The sequence below is a fragment of the Sarcophilus harrisii genome, chromosome 5, assembly GCF_902635505.1.
Source record: "Sarcophilus harrisii chromosome 5, mSarHar1.11, whole genome shotgun sequence".
Lineage (NCBI taxonomy): Eukaryota > Metazoa > Chordata > Mammalia > Dasyuromorphia > Dasyuridae > Sarcophilus > Sarcophilus harrisii.
In genome coordinates, this window is record NC_045430.1 from 229716861 (window position 1) to 229739492 (window position 22632).

Here is a 22632-nt window from a genome sequence, read left to right on the forward strand (position 1 = left end):
CCCATTGTTAATTCATCCCCTGGATGATGGCTGAACTCTTTTGGATTCCCCACTGGATTCAAACAATTAGAATATTGGTAAATAGTCCCTTTGTGCATCATCAGTTAGTTCCAAGATGACTTGACATAGTATAAGTAAGTGTTGAGGCTATTAATTTACCACCCACCATTCTCTTAAAACTCAAGAATTATTTGAACAAGTGACAAGGATGCAGGAGGGACTGTAACTACTTTATATGGATTTCCTCCATCCTCACCCCTTCCATAATACACAAGCTACACAAAATAAGAACAGAGGAAATGTCCTCCTGAGTCAGAGCCATGGATCACTCAGCACAGCATCCCATCTCTGACACTGACTGTCAAAAGATGTGCAGTGGGAAAGCAGGATGCCTTCTTTAACCTTTAACTGGAAAGGTCAACCTCAAAGGTGCTGAGGAAAAAAACAAGGCAGTCTTTCTAGCTAATATATGATCATTGCTTTTTCAGTGATACATGGAACCTGAAGGAGTTATGTCCAAAAGAACAGAATAACATAAGCACTTTGGCTTTTGCCATCACCTTGAATTGAAATATTTAATTCCATTTCATCTAAATGGGAAATCAAAGTAATTGATTTGTCTGGTTATGCACCAAAGGCCAAATTACTCAGGATCCAGAAATGAGTGCAATGTTAGAAAAGACAGGGAAAAAAGGGCCAGGTCTACTTCTACCCAGCCCCTGCTACCAGCTGTGATTTCCTAATTGGCATAAAGGAGAAAAAACTGCATTTACATTTGGACAAATTCAACAAGTGTACTGGGTTTGCTTAGGACTTTCTCTATTTCACTATCCCCAATACCTTAAGGGTTTCTTAAGTTTTTCTGTTAGGGACCCCCGTGACAGCCTGGGGAAGCCTAAGAACTCTTTTTTGAGAATAATGTTTCTAAATGCAATATAAACATATGAAAGCAGACACATACACATATACCTATTTTTTTCTCTGTCTCTCCACATATAAACACACATATACCTAATGATGGCCATCTCTAGGACTGGGGATAGAGAAGAGAAGAAAAAAAAGAAATTTACATGATAATCTTGTTATATATTTGAAAGAATAGCAAATAGTACATAGGAGATTTGCAGTTTCATGTGCAATCATCTTTTTTAATTGTACTATGTTATGGAAATGCTTGTTTTAGTCTATAAATTAAAAATAAAACAATTTTTAATTGCATAAATTAAAATACATAAGATTACAAAGGAAAATAATGGTACTTAAATATAGTTATATTAAATCTAGAGCTATAGCTATAAAATAATAAAATAAAATTAATTACACAGACCTCAGGTTAAGAAGCTACCAATCTAAAGATAACCAGGGGCAAATTTCATAGTAGGACTAATCAGAGTCAAATGACCAAGCTGGTGAGGGCAGTTGCCTTTATTTCTATGGATGCCTTTCCAGGTAGTCCATGCCCTGCCCACTGAAGAGCACGTTGTATCACAAGACCCCCTTCCATTGCCTATTAATGCATTTGTCTCATCCTTAAAGCCATATCCTCTTTTTATGATTTCAAATTTGGATCAGTAGGGTGGGGAGGAATGGGGGAGGACATAACACTCCTCCACAGGAACCTAAGTGGTGACCAGCATTTATTTCCAAGAGAAGTAATTTCTGGACACTAGCAAACAAGGTCCCTGGAAATAAAGGTTCCTTGCAATTTCTCTCCAGAGGTAGTGTTACAATTATTATTATTGTACTCTCAAAGACAGAATATCCTTAATTCTGTTTTTGGATTCCTAGTAATTGATTCACAGTATTGATTCACACTTAACAAGTGTTTGTTTGCTTCTTCCTTCACTCTGTTCATTTATTCATTCACTCATGATTTTCTTTACAAATTAAATCTAAGTACTGGGGAGAAAATGAAGGAACTATTTGAAGGTAGAGAACAAGCACTTATTAAGCACTACGTTCTAGGTACTGTACTAAGCATTTTACAAATATCTCATAACAACTCTGGGAAGTAGGTACTGCTATTATCTCCATCCCATAGATGAGGAAATTGAGGCAGAAAGAGGACACCCAGCTAGTATATGTTTAACTCTAAATCTGAACTCAGGTCATTTAGATTTTAGACTCAGTTCTCCAACTGTTGCACCATCAGCTGCCATTTGAGCTTGATTAAAGAAAAAAAAAAAAAAACTAGGGAAAGGAGCCTTGTTAGTGTCTATTGTCACCAAGAACAGAAACAAAATCATTCTTTTCAGACTTTAAAGCCTTAACAGAGCTTTAAAATAACATAGCAAGTGACAAGTCTCTGTGTGGAGGTACATAGATCATCTGTCCTTGTCCCAGTGCTGGGTGATCATGATCATAAGAATAATCTGTTACTCCTTTAAATAATAAAAAAAAATGCCAAGTGCTTTCTTCACAACAACCCAATGACTCAAGCAGTCAAAGTGGGTATTACCCACATTTTTCATAGGAGAAAATGAAGTCTTAGAGTTAAATGATTTGTTTGTGAGTTACATAGCTAATATTAGACCGGGTTTTCCTTAATCCAAGTGTGGTATTTTCCCCACAGGTTTATGTGACCTTCTCATGTTCAATTTGAACTCAAATCAACTTAAAATATTATATATATCTATATTTAGACACACATATATGCATACAACATATGTAAGAGTGTACTCTACCCACACACATATATATGGTATATATGAGAGAGACGGAGAGGAGAGAGAGAGAGAAAGAGAGAGAGAGAGACAGAGAGAGAGAGACAGACAGACACACAGAGAGAGAAATCACAAACTGATTTTTATCCATTGACAGAGCTCTTTCTAAGGAATTTCCTTTACCAATTCAGATTAGCCACTTCTCTGCACCTTCTAGTCTTAAGGAGCTTCCTAGGAAAGCTGGGAAGTTGGTGTGACCAGGTTCACATAGCCCATATGAGTCAGAGGCAACACCTGGACCCTGACCTTCCTGACACTGAAGCTAGCTCTCTATCCACTATAGCATGTTGCTTTTCACATAACTAACAATCAGTATAATTCAGTTTATTTGAAAATTCATTCCCATAAGTTGAGTTAGAAGACTCGACTTTGACCTGGTTGTTGTTTTTTTCCCTTAAACTGACAGCAAAATTTATTAAAGGCAAATTAAAATCAGGGATGATAGAATCAGATTGACAGAGGTAGAAGAAAGCTTGGAAATCATTTGTGACCCTATATGAGATTTCATAACTGAATATGGGAGTCACAAAATGATGATTTATTATCAGTAAATGTTTGCTTTATATGCCTATTTTATTTACCTATGTACTCAAGGTCACATAAAATTTCTTGGGCAAAAAAAGGATCGTGAGTGGAAAAAGTTTAAGAATCCTTCCTCTGGTTTAGTCCCCCAGGGTCTTCCTAATGTTTTTGAAAGTGCATCACACCCGTGAGTGAGAACCTGTGTCAGGCTGGCCCTCCTGCCATCTCACCCAACCATAGATGGATACTCTCAGAGTCCCATCATAGCACAGCAATGACCTCAGGCCATATTTACAGAAGGAGAGAAGAGCTGTAAAGAAAGTTGTAAAACTACAGGATGGGATCAGAGTCAGTGCAGTATAATGGACAGTGCAGTAGACCAGGACATACATCCCCTCTGGCAATTACTGCCAAGGAAGTGAGAATATCACATGACCTCTCTACATTTCCATTTTCCCACCTGTAATGGAGGGGCTGTGCAGTAAAACCAACAGTGTGGAATTTTTGAATTTGTCTTTTAAAACATTATTCTGAGAAGGGGTCCACAGGCTTCACTACACTGCTGAAGAAGTCCATGATACAAAAAGAATGAAAACCCCCTAAATTAGGTGATCCCTTCCCCAGTCAAACACTCTATGATCCGATTTGTAAGTCCTTGCTACTCTAGCCAACTGGGGACAAAGTTTTGGTAGACCTTCTTCCAATAGTCCTGGATTTGGAGACATGGGGCATCTTTAAGATTGTTATTTTTAAAATCTTTTAAGATATTCATTAAAAACAAAATAAACAAACAATAAAAGAAACTTATTAAGAAAACAATCAACTTTAATGTGTCTAGGTGAAAGCAATTAGGTTGTCTTAGGAAACCCTTAGATTTGGAATCAGAAATCTTGGGCTTAAATACAGTTGCTTACTCTATGATCTCTACCCACTGGCATCTAAGTTTTTTCATCAGTAAAGTTGGACTAGAAGAGGGCTTCTTAAACTTTTTCTATTTTGTCTGAGAGATTTTTACATGATCCTGGGAATTTTAGGCATACAAATAAAACACTGATAATAAATCATAATTTCTGGACCCCCATATTCAGTTATGATTCCACTCTCTTCTCCTAATCTCATTAGGATTCAACTTACCCATCTACAAAATGGAGTCAGTAACTTCTGTCTAGTCATTTCTTTCCTGGGATGTTGGCTAATCTCTACAGTAACTGAAGCCTCCGTGGACAGATACTCTCAGGGGTATGTTTGTATTTTTAGCTGGATATTATGTACTGAAAAGCCTTAAACTAAATGGAAATAGCTCTTAAGGCAAGTTAATTGACCTTTATGAAAGAATCTTAGGTACTCTTTCATTATGTGGTGGGAATGGGATTTCAATGGCTTTACTAGAGCAAAACCTTCTTGACCAGGGTCTAAATTGTTCCCAGAACCTTCCAGCTAGAAGTAATTTCTCTCTCCCATGGATTTCCTGCCTGTCATACACATTTCTCTTAGGCATTTGATGTCTCCTCTGTATCATAGTTATTTGCCAAGACTGTATTCTCCTTGAGGACAGACAGAAGTCTTACTGAAAATCTACGCTTCTTCTGTGTGTCCTCCCTCTAAAAATGCAGATGGGAACTCCTCCACACTCTAATAAAAGTTTTAATGAGCTGTTAGCCAAAAAGTCATCATGATCTGGTACACAAGCGATGAGATGAGTGAGATCAAGTCAATGACTGGTCTCATCCTCCAAGCCCTTCCGGCTCACTGGACCCAGAGAGGCTGCAGACCCTTGTGGATGGCATGCTAGTCTGGGAGCTAAGGGAGCCGAATTCAAATACTGCCTTTGATAGCTATGTGACTCATGTCACGTAAGCTATATGTGCCTCTGGCAACTCTTTAGGACTTACTGATAGTGATAGCCACGTTGCTCTCTGCACCAATGGAAGAATTTCCACAGTGGGAGTTTTCTGAGCCTTTGCATATTTGTGGAAAACCAGCCAGAATTTGTCTTCCTTACACAGCTGACAAGAACTCAGAATCATCTCATTTCACATCACGATGATGGCATGGTGAGCCTTTCTTGGAAGCCAGTTTGTGGGCATTTAATAAATATTAGTGAAATGGATGATGTAAAGGGACGGGGAATCAAACTGGTAAATTTAGCTTCACAAATTCCAAAGTTTCATCCTGATGGATCATATTTTCCTCTGATGAATCTCAGCTGCAAAATTCTCATTCTATCTCCTAACTATAGCTCTGCAAGCTAATTCTAATCTGATGGGGGAAAGAGCTCATTTTTCTGGTGATTGCACTGGCTAAAGAGGCTAAGTGAATTCTCCCAGTGCATTTGGCAGGATGAAACTCTTACTGAATGTAATTAAAGGTTATTAAACTCCTCTGCCCTTTTCCCACAGAAGTCACATATTAATCCTAATGAATGTGGTCCATTTATTTTGCCTTTCTTTGCCCACCCCCATATTCTTTCCATCTCTCCACTAACCTCACTTGTGAAACATGGGGGTAACTTGGGCAGGAGGAGAGATTCTGATCCCTGAAAAGGGACTAAATTGTGTTTGATAACAGCCATGTGACATGATTGTTTAGCCTTGTAGAGAGGCCACATGAGCATTCTCAAATTGATGAATCTGCAGGGATGACTTTTGGGAGATTTGCAAAAAGGTGATACCATCTCCAATTTATCTATAGCTTAAGGGACACCTGCCTCATAGAAGTTTGTGGGATAGATAGCCCAGTTAATATCATCCTTGAGATCTGCCAGATGTGAAACACTCTTTTTTCAAAGAGATCAAGCATTTTTCCAGAGAAGAGGAAAAACATGACCACAAATCTTCAGATACATCCTGATACATACTGTATCTTTTAAGAAGTCTCTTAAGAAGTTTCAGGTTTTTTGCTCAAATGATTAATGAGCTCCTATTCTAATTTAATTTTTTAAAAAATGAGTCATATTTATACAAATGAACTATAATAAAATGTATTATATAGAAATGTCTTACAGATGAGGAAACAGAAGCCCAGAGAAGTTTGTAATTTATTCAAAGTCACACAGCTAATAATCAAGGGAGTTAAAATTCAAACTCACATCTAGCTGAGCGCTCTCTTTCTTCCTTCGGCCTTACTTCTATCTTTTAGTCACTGCAGCACATTTATGATAACTGCTGTCTTGAAAAAGAAATTTCAAAACCTTATTCATACCAAGACACTGACTGGAGAATTAGGAAACTTGGGTTCTAATACCTGTTGAGTAACTTACCGGCTATGCAATGTGTGTGTGTGTGTGTGTGTGTGTGTGTGTGTATGAGAGAGAGAGAGATGAACTTTTTCTCAGAATAATATTTTTAAATAGTTGAAGGAAATGCCAAATTTAAATTAGAAATTAATAGGAAAAAATGCAGTTTTCCCCTCCAACCAAGATCATGGACTTTGACTTGAGGGTTCATATATCACAGGTTAAGAACCCTTGGAGTCTGTAATCACTAAGGTCCCTTATAGATCTAACATTCAACAGTCTTAATAACTTAATGAGTCACCTCTCCCAGGAGTATTTTCATTTGAAAAGACCATAGGGAAAAGTTAACACTTAAATACAAAGGAATTAATCCATAATTATGGATTTTCAGGTGTCAGTTGGAGAGATATTTGGCAGAAGTAGCTTCCTGAAAAGTCCACATTTCCTACTAGGTAACTGATGTGGGTTTAAGGCTTCTCTTACAAATCCACTGGGAGACTTACCTGCACCATCTGGGAGGCTCTTGTTGACCATGGCCTTCATCATCTTCTCACTGAATAAAAAAAGAACAAAGTTAGACAGAATGCTCAGACTGGAATTTCTCTCTCTCACATTTACTATGTAAGCAACCAGCAAGAATCAGTGATGATATTAGGCAATGAGGATGTTCTAGCATCACAGCATAAGCACTGAATTGGATGGACAAGGCTTCACAAAGTAGCATTCCTTAACTGCCGGTGAAATGTGGCTGGAGAGTATTCATGATTTTCCAAATGCACGGTGAACATGGGAGGGAGGAGAAATGTAAATGGAGGTTGCAGGAACTGAGCTGTGTAACGTCCATGAAATCCACATGCACTGGAAAGCCCATTTACCTTTTTTGACCCAAAGTTTTAACTTGCATTCTTACAATAAACAAAGCAAACCCGCAATTCATAGATGGGTGAAATTTTCCACTTCATAATGATTATAAGGAAATTGATCTGGGCTGATGAATTATTTTAATGATTAAAGAGAAACAGATTTCATGATTTGTGAATTTTTAATTTTTTTTTTCATTTTACCTAGAAGCATCTTTGCTATTACTTGTATTTGGCCCTTTAAAAAGCGCAGACTGAACAAGACCAGTTAAGCTGGCAATCTGTTTCTCCATGGCTTGCATCCTCTCTCTGTAAAACAAGAGAATTGTTTGTTAAAGCTTTGTTGATTTTCTTCAGACTCATTTTTCTAGGTGAAATGATCACCTACAGTATTATAAGGGTACCACTTAGTCGGCTGCAAAGGGTCCTAACAACCTGCTCATAGGGAAATTAAGAATCTACAAATACTCTGTGGAGATCAAGGGCAGATTATCAGAGTTTAGCAGCAGTGATCTCATTGAAAAGGCACTTTTAAAGATCAGGTAATGCCTCCTGGAAAACTTAGGGAAACATTCCTCTGTTGGAAATAATTCTGCCTCTATTGACATAGAGATTTTCATATTGACATATACTTTCACCTGTTTCTGTTTCTTTGGTTCCATATTATTTTACCCAACACAAAAAAGGAAGCTATATTTCTCATCTGGGAAAACTGTAACTGCTCTTGGTAAAAATGACAGAGGTGTCTGTTCATTTTGTTAGGGGGGAAAAAAAACTTGTTCTGTGGTCATAGGGAAATGTAAATGAAAACAGCTGCTCTTAAAAAGACTACAGAATGATGTAGCTGAAATCAATTTGTAAGTAAAACGCAAAGAAAGCTAGATGAGGTCAAAAGGACTTCAATCCAAGCTTAAATTAGTGGGAAGTAATCAGGAAAAAAAAAATCAATAATGACATCAATTGGCTGATCAGAAGACACTTGCTATACAGAGCTACTTGGCCACTATTGTCTTAAAAAAAATTGACTTTAGGTAGAAAATAAACAAGGAAAACTACTGAAAGATCTTAATGTGAAAGCAGAGAGGATCAGAGTTCAAATTCTGCCTCTGATACTTACTAATTATGTGACTTTGGGAAATTACCCTTACTATCTGGATCTCTAGCTTCTTCATCTATTGGACTAAATAGCTTCTGAGTTCTCTCCAAACTCTAGATCCAGGAATGTCCTGTTTTATGCCTTAATGATAAATAGAAGAGGTATGATTAAAAAAAAAACCATGCAGAATTACTTCATATGTATAATGGATATCATATTGCTTGCCTCCTCAATGACTGGTGGAGAGATTAGAGGGAAAATAAAAATTTGGAATTCAATTTAAAAAAATGAATTTATAAAATCCAGCAGAGAATTAATTACTTTGATCCGTATGATGAACCTGACAACCTGACAAACAAAAACCTTCTATTCCAGGAAGCGCAACTTGGTATATATGGTCAGGGCAGTAATTCCAGATGGAACCAAGTGAAAAGCCTAGTTCTCAGAATGGGAGTTACGGTTTTCTAATGCAGTCTGTCACAGGCTTAGAAAAGATTAAAGTGATCCTACAAAGCCGAGGCTTTGTCATCTTAGGGAAGGCCCGAGTGTCAGGGACTGTAAGTCTGCCAGTCCTGACATGTGCCACTGACTCACTGGATGACCTCGCGTCGGTGATTATTAGCGTGGAACTTGTGGCCTCTCTGCCCAGGAACCACCAGGCTCCATCCCCAGCTAAGCTTCTTAAATGGGCTCAGTCTTCCGTCCTGAACACAATGTGGGTTCTCCCAGTTCATTTCAGTGTTGTTTTTTAAAAGGTTACAAATAACTGGGGCACCCCTGGGCTAATAAAGTATTAGATTCAGGAGCAGCATTTGGTTTGACAAATGTATGTAGCTTCTGCCTTCTTCCATTCTGTGCCCTTCTGCAGCTGGAAAATTGGTGGTTCTGTAATAGCACAGAGGTGTTTTGGAAAGCTTCTGGGCAGACTGGCCAGCTAATGATTATAAAATACATTTAAGGAAAAAAAAATCAATTTAAGCATCAAGCATTATGATTCCTCTATTACAAGAGTGTGGAAGAAGGAAATGGGAAAGAGCCGAAGTGACTTTCTGCGTTTACCCAGAAGTACCAGTGAGTTTAAATCTCTGAATTAGCAAACTTCTCCCATTACACCTGTGTTGCCAGACTCCTCACTGCCTTATAATACGGTCCATATAAAAGAGAAAAATTAGTAAGAGATTCACCTAAAAGCAGATTAGCCAAAAGAGATTAAATACCCCACATCTATCAGACGGAGATCCACCTCTGGCACCTCGAAAAAGTGTGTGGGGGTTTTCATGTCTCCCAATGGAAATCACTTAAACTCAAATGGAGAAATTTTCCATGCCCTAGTCCAGTGAGTCTTGCACTCATCCTCGAGTTAATAAAGCCACAGCCAATTCTGGGAGTAAAAGTCATTACATCTGAGTAGCAGAGGTTGATGTAACACTACCTTAAGGATAACAAGTAACAATTCCTTTTAGCACCTAACATGATGGACACAAATAACAGGTAAATGAAGACTTGGGTTGTAAGCTTCATGGACAGTTCCAACTTTTGTCTCTGTACTCGGTAAATCCTCACTGGCTGACTGACTGACTGAGTATAGCAAAGCTTCTGGAATTAGAAAGTATAATATGGGAATAGGAGAAGTCTTTATTGGTTGATTGAGTATAGTAAAACTTGGACTTATAGGAACTAGGAAGTTTAATCTGGGAATACGAGAAGAGATTTAGGGAAGGAGGAAATTTATGATGGGGGCAGAGAGGTGGCAACAGGTGGATAGAGAGCTAGATTTGGAGTCATGAAGAACTTAGTTCAAATCTGATCTCAGATAATTATGATTATTTTATTTTTTATTGAAGCTTTTTATTTACAAAGAATATGCATGGGTAATTTTTCAACACTGATCCTTGCAAAACTTTCTGTTCCAAATTTTTTCCTCCTTCTGCCCACCCCTTCCCCTAGATGGCAGGCAGTCTAATACATGTTAAATATGTTAAAGTATATGTTAAATACAATATATATATACATATTTATACAGTTATCTTGTTGCACAAGAAAAATCAGCTCAAGAATGAAGAAAAAGAAAAACTGAGAAAGAAAACAAAATGCAAGCAAATAACAACAGAGAGAGTGAGAATGCTATGTTGTGAATCATCCTCTGTTCCCATGGTCCTCTCTCTGGGAATAGATGGCTCTCTTCATCACTGCACAAGTGGACCTGGTTTGAATCATCTCAATATTAAAGAGAGCCACGTCCCTCAGAATTGATCGTTGAGATACTTATGATTATTAGCATGACTCAGATAGCTAGGTTGTGTGACCCTAGTCGAGTCACTTAACACATTTGCCTCAGTTTCCTCATCTATAAAATGAGTTGGAGAAGGAAATGGCAAATCACACCATTATTTTTGCAAAGAAAATCCCAAATGGGTCTTTAAAGAATTGGACAAAACTGAATAACATCACCATTTAAAAGCTTGTTGTGTTAGTTTGTGTTTTGAGACCAAAAGCTAGGATATATGGTCTTAGCCAAAAATAAATAAATAAACAAACAAATAAATAATAATAATAATAAAAATTTAAAAAAATTAACACTTTTTATAACCTTAATCAGAACTGTCCCAGGAAATCCTGAGCATATGGTCACTATGGGTATAGGACCTATCAGAATGAACAATGAACATGCCAATGTTTAAAACTAAAAAATTCATTGGAACATACCACCAGTCAGGTAAACTACAGTGACCATCCTGTGGATTATGGATACACACTATGTGGTTATGGCCAAAATCACTTAAAGAAAGTATTTTTTTTTTGATACATGGTAATGAAAAAACCTTTTTCCTTTCCTATTTAATCACCAAAGTGTTTCTGGTTTCAGGATTCATTTGAGGGAGATTATCTGATTTATAAATTCATAAATAAGATTGTCTTTCCATTTCATGGTTGGTAATCTGGAAACAATTTTATGGTTTAACTAAATTACAGCAACTCAAAGCTTATACAGGCTTCTCTGTGAAATGTTATGAAATATGCTTTAATATGAAAGAGGAAAAGAGGAAACTAGTGGAGGAAGAGAAATTAAATAGGCCCTGTCATATTTTTGAAATGACAATTTCGCACATTAATCATTTGAAGAATGCTAAAGAGAACATACATGTCAATATTGCTGTACTTTAAGGAAATACAGGGTTGGTATAACTATTGAAGATACCAATGGTTTTTAAAATGTTCCATCTATAAGTGAGCTACCTTACTAATCTGGTAAACTATTCATCCAAGTTCTCCAAATAAAACTTCAAGTTAGGATATCTTTAGGAATCTTCTCCAGGTTCTAAATGCCAAGGAGAAACAAAAAGTTCAGAGCGGAGTCAGAAAATGTGCTGATCCAAGGTATATAAGACCTGTTAGAGTTCAAAATGTAGCATTGTCTCTAGTAAAAATGCAGAAGATGAAGCAAGATGTTCTATCATTTTCCTTTCTATTTTTTCGATTCCTTCCCATTCCATTTAATTCCAGTCAACTGAGTAAACATCGATTACATGCCTACTGTATGCAAGTCACTGAGTCTAGCATTAGGGAAATGGATCAAAAATGAAAATTTCTGTCTCCAATAAAATTTGAGGGTCAGTTCCTAATACAAAATAGGTGCATGATAAATGCTTGTGTATTGATTGTTGTTGGGAGGAGGTGGTGGGTAAGTAGATAAAATAATAATGAAGGTAATTTTAATTCAATTAAAATCTGATTAAGTACAAAGGAGAGGATACAGAGGAAGATAAGGGAGAGTTAAGAAGGCATTGATTTTTTCCAAATGGTATCAAAAAAAGGCTTCACAGAGAAAGTGGTACCTGATCTGGGAATTAAAAAAAGAAGAAGAAGAAGAAGAAGAAGAAGAAGCTTTCAACAAGGTATTGGGGGAGCTGATTCCAGTAGTAAGCAGGAATATGTACAAATGTCCCCAAGAAAGGAAAAAAATAATGTAATAATTGGTCCATTTTTGTTTGAATAAAGATACATGGAAAGTGCCTGAAAAAGGTGGATTACAGGTATATGGTACAGGGCCTCAAATATCAGATGATAAAGTTTACATTTAATTCAGCAAGAAAAAAAGGATAGTTTAGTGATCAGACCTATGCAATAGAAATACTACTCTGAATGAGGCAGATTAGGGGGGACGGGAAATAGGAGGAGCGAAGGCGATTAGCAAGGTTTGGCAGTAGTCCAGAGGAAAGCAAATAAGGGTTTGAAATAGGATAGTAGAAGTGAGGATGAATTGAGAAATATTACGGAGGGAAAAATCTGAAAGATTTGGTAACTTATAGATGTACACTGTATGGTTATGGCCAAAATCACTTAAAGAAAATACTTTTTTCTGATACATGGTAATGCAAAAACTTTTTCCTTTTACTATTTAATCATCAAAGTGTTTCTGGTTTCAGGATTCATTTGAAGGAAATTATCTGATTTATAAATTCATGGATGTTGGACATAAAGATGATTTAAGTTTCGAGCTTCGGTAACTGGGAGAATGGTAGTAACCTTTCTCAAAAAAAGGAAGGTAGGAAGGGGAAAAAAGTTTATTGAATACATGATGAGTTCCATTCCAGATGTCTTGAATTTGAATTGTTAGGACAACCAAAAGAGATATACTATAGTCATTTAGAAATGTAAGCCTGACACTCGGGGGAAAAGGCAGACAAGAGATATTGATTTGAGAATCTTCTGCAGAGACAGTAATTGAAGCCACAAGAATGGATGAGATTAGATGCTAAGTATGAGAGGGAAGGTAGAGAAGAAAAGTGGGCCATAGTCAGGACCTTATAATATACTCACTCTTAGGAGACAAGAAGCAGAAAAACCAATGAAAAAGTCAGAGAAATCAAAGAGGAAGGAAGAGGGTCAAGATAAATTTGTAATGAAAGTCAAGTGAGAGGAAATTTAAAATATCAACTATTACAGAAAATTCCAAAGATAAATTGGAGGAGAGGCTGTGGGATTGGCAACTGGTGACTTTGGAGATAGCTTTTTCAGTAAAGTAGTAGGGACAGCCATCATTGGAACAGAATGAAGAATAAGTAGGTTGTGAGGAAGTAGAAAGAAACAACAAGAGTACTCTTTCCAAGAGTCTGGTTGTGAAACAGAAAAGAGAAAGCATGATGACATGAGTAGGGAGCAGAATCATAGGTAAGCTCTTAAAAGCCCTTTTCAAGCTGGTCATGATTTATCTTTCCAGTATTATAATATTTCCCTTCCTTTGATAATCTTTTCCATCTATACTTTCCATCTATACATCTATACTTGAGCTCTTTATTGATGAAGGTCTCATAGTTCTCATTTACATATGAATTGAACTTAAAGGCTTTAAAAAAAAAAAGGAAAACATTGAAAAGATTTGTTTATGTTGCAACTCTGGGTACTGCTAAACATTCCTGAAAAGAATCTAGGAGGACAAATCTTTAAATAGCCACAAGTTGCACTCCTTCAGGGGTTGGAAATTGTAGAACCGAACAGATGGAGGTAATAAAGGTCAGGAATCAGGAATGGTCCTAGTCTTAGTCACTAACTATAGCAACCAAAAACATAACAGAGTTGAAAAGTCGTCTGAGAAAAAAAATCCAAAAACACCTTAACCCTTCACAAAAATAGTAGCCAGCAAGATACTTGAATGGCTTTTTAAACTGCATCTCATCACCAAAAGGATGGCTTTGAATTCTATTTTATTTCATTTTTAGTTCCAAATTTTTTTCCATCTACCCTTCCCATCCCACTAAGGTATGAAAAATAAAACTCCAAATATATATAAATACACAAAACCAATTTGTGTACTACTTATGCACATAAATGGCTTTACATTTTTTAAAAAGTTAAAGAGAAGAGTCATTTATAGATGGCCTCTGGACTTCCCTTCTTGGTCATGATCTAGAATCCTCTCATCCATGGTATTAGATCCATGTTTTAATTGATTCAAAGAGTATATATGGGGAAATTCAGTTGCCCTGGGAGCAGAAGCATGGATAAACTGGCAGGTCCTGGATTATCCATGTGTTATGGGAGGCAAGTTCCTTGGACAATGGACATGAAAAAAAAAAATAAACCCCTTTGTCTAACACAAGTTGAAGGGGCAAAATACGATTAGTTGAAAAAATTCATTTAACCATTAAAAGATAACATGTTTCTCTCTTAAGAGACTGTGCTTATGGACGAAAGATCACTGCGTGTACTGACAGCAGAGACCTGGGTTTGAGTGTTGTTTAGATTGTGTGATCCAGAGAGTTACTTATACCAGATGAATCTCATTCTCTTTATCAGTAAAACAAGGACAAATGACAACAAGTCATACTTGTCCCAAGATTCTCATAAGATTAAATGAGTTACTACATATGCAGTACTTTGCAAACCTTAAAGTATTTCAACTCTTATTAGCAGTGAGCTCTTTTATTTCTCTGGGACTCAGTTTCTTCACCAGGAAAAAAAATGAGAGTTGTTGAAGATCAAAACCCCATGGAATTCTAAATTCCTTACTTTTATAATCTCTTCCATAACTCTTATCCTATTTCTTATCTTTTTCTGTCTCAAGTCTCTGTCCCATTACAAGGAATCGAAAGGAAAAAAGATACTTCCATCATAACCCTCCCAATATCTTCTGGGGAAGCAATATGTATAGCTAAATCCCTTCTGACTTGAAAATTCAGACCTGAATGGTCCTGTCGTTTCTATAGTCTTATGAACTTACAGCCATTTCTCTTTGTAGGCAAGGTCCAAACTATTATTTTGTAGACTGAGCACCTGGCACAGAACTGGCTTCATTAGTGTGTACTCAATAAATCATCAATGAATCAAACAAATACAAAGAGATGGAACAAAGTTTGGGATGTTCATTTGACAAATTCCTCAGTCACTTGGGAATGGCTTCTTGGAAAAGTAGAATGGGGAGAGACCTATCTTTGCTCATCTTTTTTTTTTTCCTTTCAGAAAGTAGTATTTGTTTTTAATGTTTTAAAATATTTGATAATTTTCAATATTCTTTTTAAATTTAAATATTCTTTTCTTTTTAAATTGTGTGTTCTTCTTTCTACCTTTCCTCTGCCTACTAACAAGGCAGGCAACATATCTATTACATATGTGAAATCATGCAAAACATATTATTTCTTTATTAGACATATCATAAAAACATAAAATAAGGAAAGTGAGAAAATTATCTCACTTTGCATTCAGAGTTCAATTTTTCATCATGAGTCCTTTGGAATTGTTTTGGATCATTATATTGATCAGAGCAGCCAAGTCTTTCACAGTTGATTATCATTACTACATTGTTGTCAGTATCTAATGATCTCCTGGTTCTTCTTACTTCACTTTGCATATAAGTCTTGCCATGTTTTTCTGAAACTTTATTTCTTATAATAGTACTCCATCACAATCATATGCCACATCTTGTTCAGCCATTCCCTAACTGATGAGCATCTACTTAATTTCCAATTCTTTACCACCACAGAAAGAGATGCTATAAATATTTATGTAGATAGATCGATTGATTGATAGATACTTTGCATTTTTCTTTGATCTCTTTGAGGCATTTACCTGGTTGTGGTATTGCCATACCAGAAGGTATACACAGTTTTATAGTCCTTTGAGCATAGTTCCAGATTACTGTCCAGAATGATTGGTCAAATTCACTACTCCACCAATAATGCGTTAACACATCTATTTATTTTCCTCTCCTCCAGCGTTTGTCATTTCTAATAGGTGTGAGATGGTATCTTTTAGTTGTTTTAATTTGTCTTTCTCTAATGAATAGTGATTTAGGGTACTTTTTCACATGACTATGGATAACCGATTTCTTTTCCTAAAAAGTGCCTGTTTATTTCCTTTGACCATTTATCATTTGGGCAATGGTTCTTGTTTTTATAAATTTGACTTGGTTCCCTATATATTGAAAAAAATGAGACCTTTATCAGAGAAATTTGCTGTAAAATTTGACATTGCTTCATTGTCTATGATACCTTTTAGCAAAATCTAGTTCCCTGATGATCTCTTTTAATTAGCTCTATTTTGCCTTTATTGTTTGAGAGCATGATTTATACCCCTGGTACTTTTTAAAAAAAACTTCAAGTGAAGCATAATAGATTCTGATCCAGGCCTTTATTTTAATTCTGCATGTGTCTTCCTGCTTCAAATATATCTCATGTAAAAAACAAATTATTGGATTCTAGTTTCTAACTCATTCTGCTATCCATGTTTATTTTATGGGTGAGCTCATTGCAATCACACCCACAGTTAAGATTATTGCATTTTGCTCCATCTGATTTTCTTCTATTTTTCATCTTCTCACTGTTTTTAACCCATTCCTCCTCAAAAGTCTTTTTTGCTTTTGAAACTACCTTCCCACCCACCTCCAATATGTTTTATACTCTTCCTCTCCAATTCCTTATTGGGTAAAATAGATTTCTGTACCCAACTGAGTGTGTGTGTGTGTGCATTTTTTCCTCTTTGAACCAATTCTGATGAGAGTAAGGTTTAAGCATTATCTGTCATTACTCTCTTCCCTCTCCACTATAAAAGCGCTTCACTGTGAGAAAATTTTCCCATTCTGCCTCTTTTCCTTCTCACAGTGCTTCCCTCTTTCTTGTCTTCATTTTACTTTTCTAGACCTCATTCCAGCATAATTGATTCACATCCATGACTCTGTCTAAATAGACTCCTTCTAACTGCCCTAATGATAAAGTTCTTAGGAATTTATATATACAATAACTCATATAGAAATATAAGCAGTTTAATTTTATTGAATCACTTGCAATTATTATTTCATGTTTACTTTTTATGCTTCTCTTGAATCATGTGTTAGAATATTAAATTTTCTACTCAATTTGGGTCAGAAATGTTTGAAAGGTCTCTATTTTATTATTAAATATACATTTTCCTCTTGAAGGATTTTATTATTTTATTGCATAAATTATTCTTGGTAATTCTAGCTCCTTTTCCCTTTGGATTATCATATTCTAAGCCCTCTGTTCATTTAGGATGGATGATGTTAAAATCTACATAAGCCTGACTGTGATTCCATGATATCTGAATTATTTCTTTCTGACTGCTTGTAACAGTTTCTCCTTGACCTGGGAGCTCTGGAAGTTGCCTATATTTCTGGGGGTTTTCATTTTGGTATGTCTTTCTAGAGGCAATTGCTAAATTCCTTTCATTTTAATTTTACCCTCTGGATCTAACATATCAGGCAGTTTTTCTTAATTTCTTTTTTGATCATGGCTTTTATGGAGTTCTATATAATTTATTATTATTATTATTATTAAATTATCTCTCCTTGATCTGGATTCCAGGACAGTTCTTTTTCAAATGAGATATTTCACTTTTTTTTTCCTATTTTTTTCATTCTTTTGACTTTATTATTTCTTGATATCTCATGGAGTCATTAGCTTCCACTTGCCCAACTCTAAGCTCTAAGCAATTACTTTCTTCAGTGACCTTTTTATATCTCCTTTTCTATCTGGCATGTTCAGCTTTTTAAGGAGTTCTTACAGCCAATTTTTGTAATTCTTTTACAAACCATTAATTTGCTTTTCATAATTTTCTTGTATCACTCTAATTTCTTTTTCAAAATTTTCCTCAATCACTCTTGTTCCTTTCTTTAACTTTTCTCTGAAATTCTTGTTATCAGATGGCTTGGATTCAATTAGCATTTTTCTGTGAGTCTTTGTTTATAGATGTTTTCCTCTTCTTGTCATCTTTTGAGTTTATTCATTTTTGTTGTTTGCTCATTTCCCCAACCTATTTCTTGACCTTGGATTCTATGATAAAGTTGAGCCTTGCTCACCTTGAGGCAGAAAGGCACTGTCTAAGCTCCAGGTTTGTGAGTGCTGCTACTTTCAGAGTTAAGTTTGGGGATCTGCAATTTTCCAATCCTTCCACAGTTGTGTGATCTGGGTAAAGAAAGGTGTGGTCACCACCCTCCTAGGCTGCTCTTTGGCTTTTACCCAGGAAGGACTCTTTCTCAGCTAGCATGGCTCCTGGACGTGGAACTCTGACCAGGACCCCTACCTATTCCTCTGGGACCTCCAAGAGTTGCTCTTCCCCACTCTCTACCCTTGAAGTGTGACAAAGAACATCTCTGGGCTCAAAGTTCCCAAAGATGTCACTGTTGAAGCCATCTCCAAAGCCTGCTTCTAGTGCCCTTCTCTGCCTTGGGACCTGACCCAGAATTGTTAATGGACAACAGAAGTTCCAAGCAGTTCCTATTGTACCCAGCGCCAGCAAAGAGTTCCCTGTAATTTCTTTCTGACCAGTTCTCTGACTGCCTTAACATATCTGGGCTAAAGCTCCCAAAGCTCCTGCTGCAGCTCCTGCCACCCCAGTTTCTGCCACCTCCAAGGTCCACTATGGGGCTGTGCTCCAGGGTGACCTCCCACCCATTGTCACTCTAAATTGCTTTAGGTTGAAAAAATGTCTGACGTTTTCGTTCTGTCTCCAAAATTTGATTTGAAGCATTATTTTAAAGTTGTTTGGAGGAAATATTATGATAGTTCAGCTGTCTGTCCTCTTGTCTTTATTTATCTTGATTCCCAACATTTCTGTTATCATCTGATAAAAATGATGTTAATTTTCATTGTAAAATGCACAGGGAGAACCCAGGATCCTTCTACAATGAAACTAAAGGTAATTTTCCCCCCTTTCTTCCCAGAAATATTAAAAGAACACACACATATGAATAAATCTGTAAGCACATGTGTATATGAATATATATACATATATATATATGTCAGTAGATATATACATATACACACATAAAATTTGAAGAGAGAGAGCTTCAGAGACTCCAAGGCTCCCTCTTACAGTTATTACTTCTCAGACTAGCAAGGGATTCCTGAGCTTTCCACTGTATATGAGATATAGTAAAATCTGTGCCTTCTATTTCTCTGAAGATTTGGTCTGTGAAGTCTGCTGATGGTATGATTAAAGACAGATTATCTTCTCAGCCAATTTTTTTTAAAGGAAAAGAAAATCGTACTTCAGATTATGGATTCAGACTGGAAGGGAACTTAGAATCTATCCAGTCTAAGTCCCTAATTTTACAGATAAGGAAAATAAAACATAAAGTGTTTAATTGACAGTCAGTCACCCTGATAGTAAGTATCACTGACTCCAGATCTAGAGCTCCTTAACGCCTGCAAGACTGCCTCACCTGAGTGTGAGATCACAGAGATCTTTCATGACCACCCAAAGACATCACATCTAAGATTCTGCCTCCTCTAGAATAAAAAATTCCAGAACTGGGATATTTAGGTGGTAGGCTGAGTTGGACATAGAGGGCTTACAAGGTTCACCCCAATATCTTAAATTTTTTTTTGGTATTGTGTCTTAAAAAAAAAACTTACAGTTTTAAAGTAAAGATGGTTAAAAGGAATCAAGTTGGTTAATATTCAGTTTCTTTCCTTTGATTAAGGAATAAAAATAATGAAAAGTTAGTCTCAGGAAAAATAAAATACCCTAAGCATACACCCTAATGAAATGTGCCACTCACACCTATAGAGCCAGCTCTTTGTTATTTAATTCCAAATTTTGGGCTCTAGGCGGAAGCCACTAATTATGTGGGGGTGTGGATGGTAAGGAGAGCAAAGCTCAGCTCTGTCTGGGCCCAGTGGATTTCTAGCTCCGTTGGACATGCGCCTTTCCAACAATTTAGCCCAACCAAAGCAAATCCCTGGGCGCCCATCCATCCCGCTTTAGGTCTGGAAGCCATGCTCTGTTTCACTGTACTTTCTTTCCACAGCAAATCACGGGCTTAGAAAGGGATTGACAGAAACCCATTACTAGAGGGGGCCCCAGTGTCACTCCAGCCACACCTTGAACACGGCTCTCCAGAAGTGCCGGCTTCTGAGTCAGCAGAAATCTGGGGTGAGGGCCTTCCACCCCATCCCTCCCCGCAGGCCATCGGCCTGCCTGGCGTTCCCCAGGAATGATACAACTACCAACTCCTTCCTGCTTTATTTACGTTGGCTTTCCCTTCCTTGGGGGCAACTTTTTATTCCAGAGGCCACAGCTCATTTCTGGTACAGGTACCAACTGGAAGAAGCATTTACTCATTCATGATTATAGGCTGCAGGGACTTTGGCTTAGAGTTTTCCTGCAAATAAGAAATGATTTTAGGAGCTGGGAGAATATACAGGATCCTAAGGCAGCAGTCTATAGAAGTGAGGTCTGGGGGTGTTTTGGAGTTGAACAGAACCAGGATGGCCCAATCCACAAAAAAGATTTAGGGCCCAATGGGAAATCAGCAGGGAACCCAAAAGATAATTTTTATACTAGATCTCTTTTGTTTATTCCTAAGGGGAGGTTTTCTTGATGCTTGTGTTTATGGCAAGAGAAGAGGTTCATCTCTCTTTGTATCTGTGATCATTCTCTTTCAATCTCTCTTCAACCGTACATTCTTCTCTTTCCCCTTCCCCTTCTCTCTCCCTACACCCCTCTACCCTCAAGAATGTGTGTCTGTACATACACACTAGAGAAAGACAGAGATAGAAGCAAAGATAGAGACCTTTTTCTTCCTTCCTTTCTTTCTTTCCTTCCTTCCTCCCTCCCTCCCCATCTTTCTGCTTCCCTTTCTGTCTCTGTCTCTCTGTCTATGTGTGTGTGTATCTGTCTGTCTCCTTTCCTCTCCTCTCCTAATTCCTTCTTTCCTTCCTTCCTTTCTCCCTCCCTCCCTATCTTTTTGCTTCCCTTTCTCTTTCTCTTTTTTCTAATTCCTTCCTTCCTTCTTTCCTTGTCAACTCCCTATTCACTAGACCATGGGCATTTTCCCTGTATTTTACAAATGATTACAGAAAATTTGAGCACAGTAGGAGAACCACAAGAATGGACCTTATGAAACCTGGGTTCTTGTCATGCAGTTGTATGATCATGACTAAGTCTCTTGGTTTCCTTGTTTTTAAAATGAGGAATTCTGAGCTGATATTCATTAAAGTCCTTCCAACTCTAATATTCTATGCTTTTAAATTTGGATGGAAAGGAGGAAGTAGCTTTGGTCATGTGGGTAGAACCACTGCAGATCTGGCAGGTAACATAGAATTTCTGTGGCTTACTGTCTTTGAAAGTCATCAAATTTGAAGCTCAGGTTAGGCAGAATTTTTTAAAAAGAAGGCGCCCTCCATGCAAAATGAAGCTGTAAAATTCAAGCAAAACCAAGCAGACACAGCACATCTCAATTTAGCAAGAAAGGCCCACCAAAAAACTGTAAGTGGTGGATGATTTCTTTTTTCCCCACTATCACACCCTCCCTCTAAGGGACACAGCACAAATTGGGACATGTGGTTAATAAGCTGGTTACTGTAGAGAGTAACTAAAAATGGCTCCTTCCCAAGGTCCAATGTAAGAGCACTTGCCTTGAATGTATAATTTCTTTAGGATGCTACTAGTCAGTCTGGGGCAATTTCCCCTCTAACCAATAGGGACAAAGACACCGAGCTTACCTAGATCTCCTTATATTTAAACTTAGCTCTGCCTTTGTTTTGGTAACTGGTTTTAATCATAAAGATTTGATTGACAGTATCTTACGAGTTGTGTACAAAGTATATTTAGAAGTGGAACATGAAAGCCTTTGCATTTGAAAATTTGTGGCAGATGACGGAGTACTTTTTTTTTTTTTTTTTTTAACAAGAAACTGGATTGTTTGAAGTGACATGTCATGCTCTACTCTGTGACAGGCTGCCCATAGCCTCTATGAAATCCCACGTGTTTTTCTCAGTGGCTCGGCTAGACAGCAAGTTTTACTTAGCATCCATGGTGGACTGTGGTACCTGGGGGAAGCCAGAGAAGCAGAGAAAACAGCTTATTCACTGATGCCTGCCTATGGGATGGGAATTCATTTTCTCTATCGGTAGTTAGCTCATAGGCTCTGAAATCACCTTATGAAGATGTTTACTTGATAGACACCTTGGAAAAATAGTGAGAGCTATGGAACAGAAAACTGGAAAGGGGGCCATAAGGATCTCTAGAGAGATTTATGGTCTTCAAAGGGAGGAGTGATGGTCCCTGTCTTTTTCAAGCAAGAATCATAATTAAAGAGGAGCTATAACTCTGAAGAATTTTCAAGATTTTTAAGAGTTGTCTTCATAGATGAGAAGATTTCATTTCATTCAACCTCTCTTTTAAGGACCAAGTCGGGTTCTTCCTCCTCCTTCCATGAAGTCTTCCCAAACCACTGTG

General features: G+C 37.2%; 1 protein-coding gene across 12 annotated transcripts in view; it reads right to left on the bottom strand.

Moving 5' to 3' along the window:
- The window catches only part of KIAA1217 (KIAA1217 ortholog), a 563370-nt gene that overhangs the window by 50030 nt on the left and 490708 nt on the right, over window positions 1-22632 (bottom strand). For 9 of the 12 annotated variants that reach the window (XM_031937971.1, XM_031937975.1, XM_031937969.1 and 6 more), the window contains 2 exons: window positions 7545-7649; window positions 6984-7033 (listed from right to left, as the gene is read on the bottom strand). In XM_031937971.1, coding sequence (XP_031793831.1) covers window positions 6984-7033; window positions 7545-7649 — 155 coding nt within the window. The remainder of the gene's footprint in view (window positions 1-6983; window positions 7034-7544; window positions 7650-22632) is intronic. The other 3 variants (XM_031937970.1, XM_031937978.1, XM_031937981.1) reach the window with 1 other exon arrangement.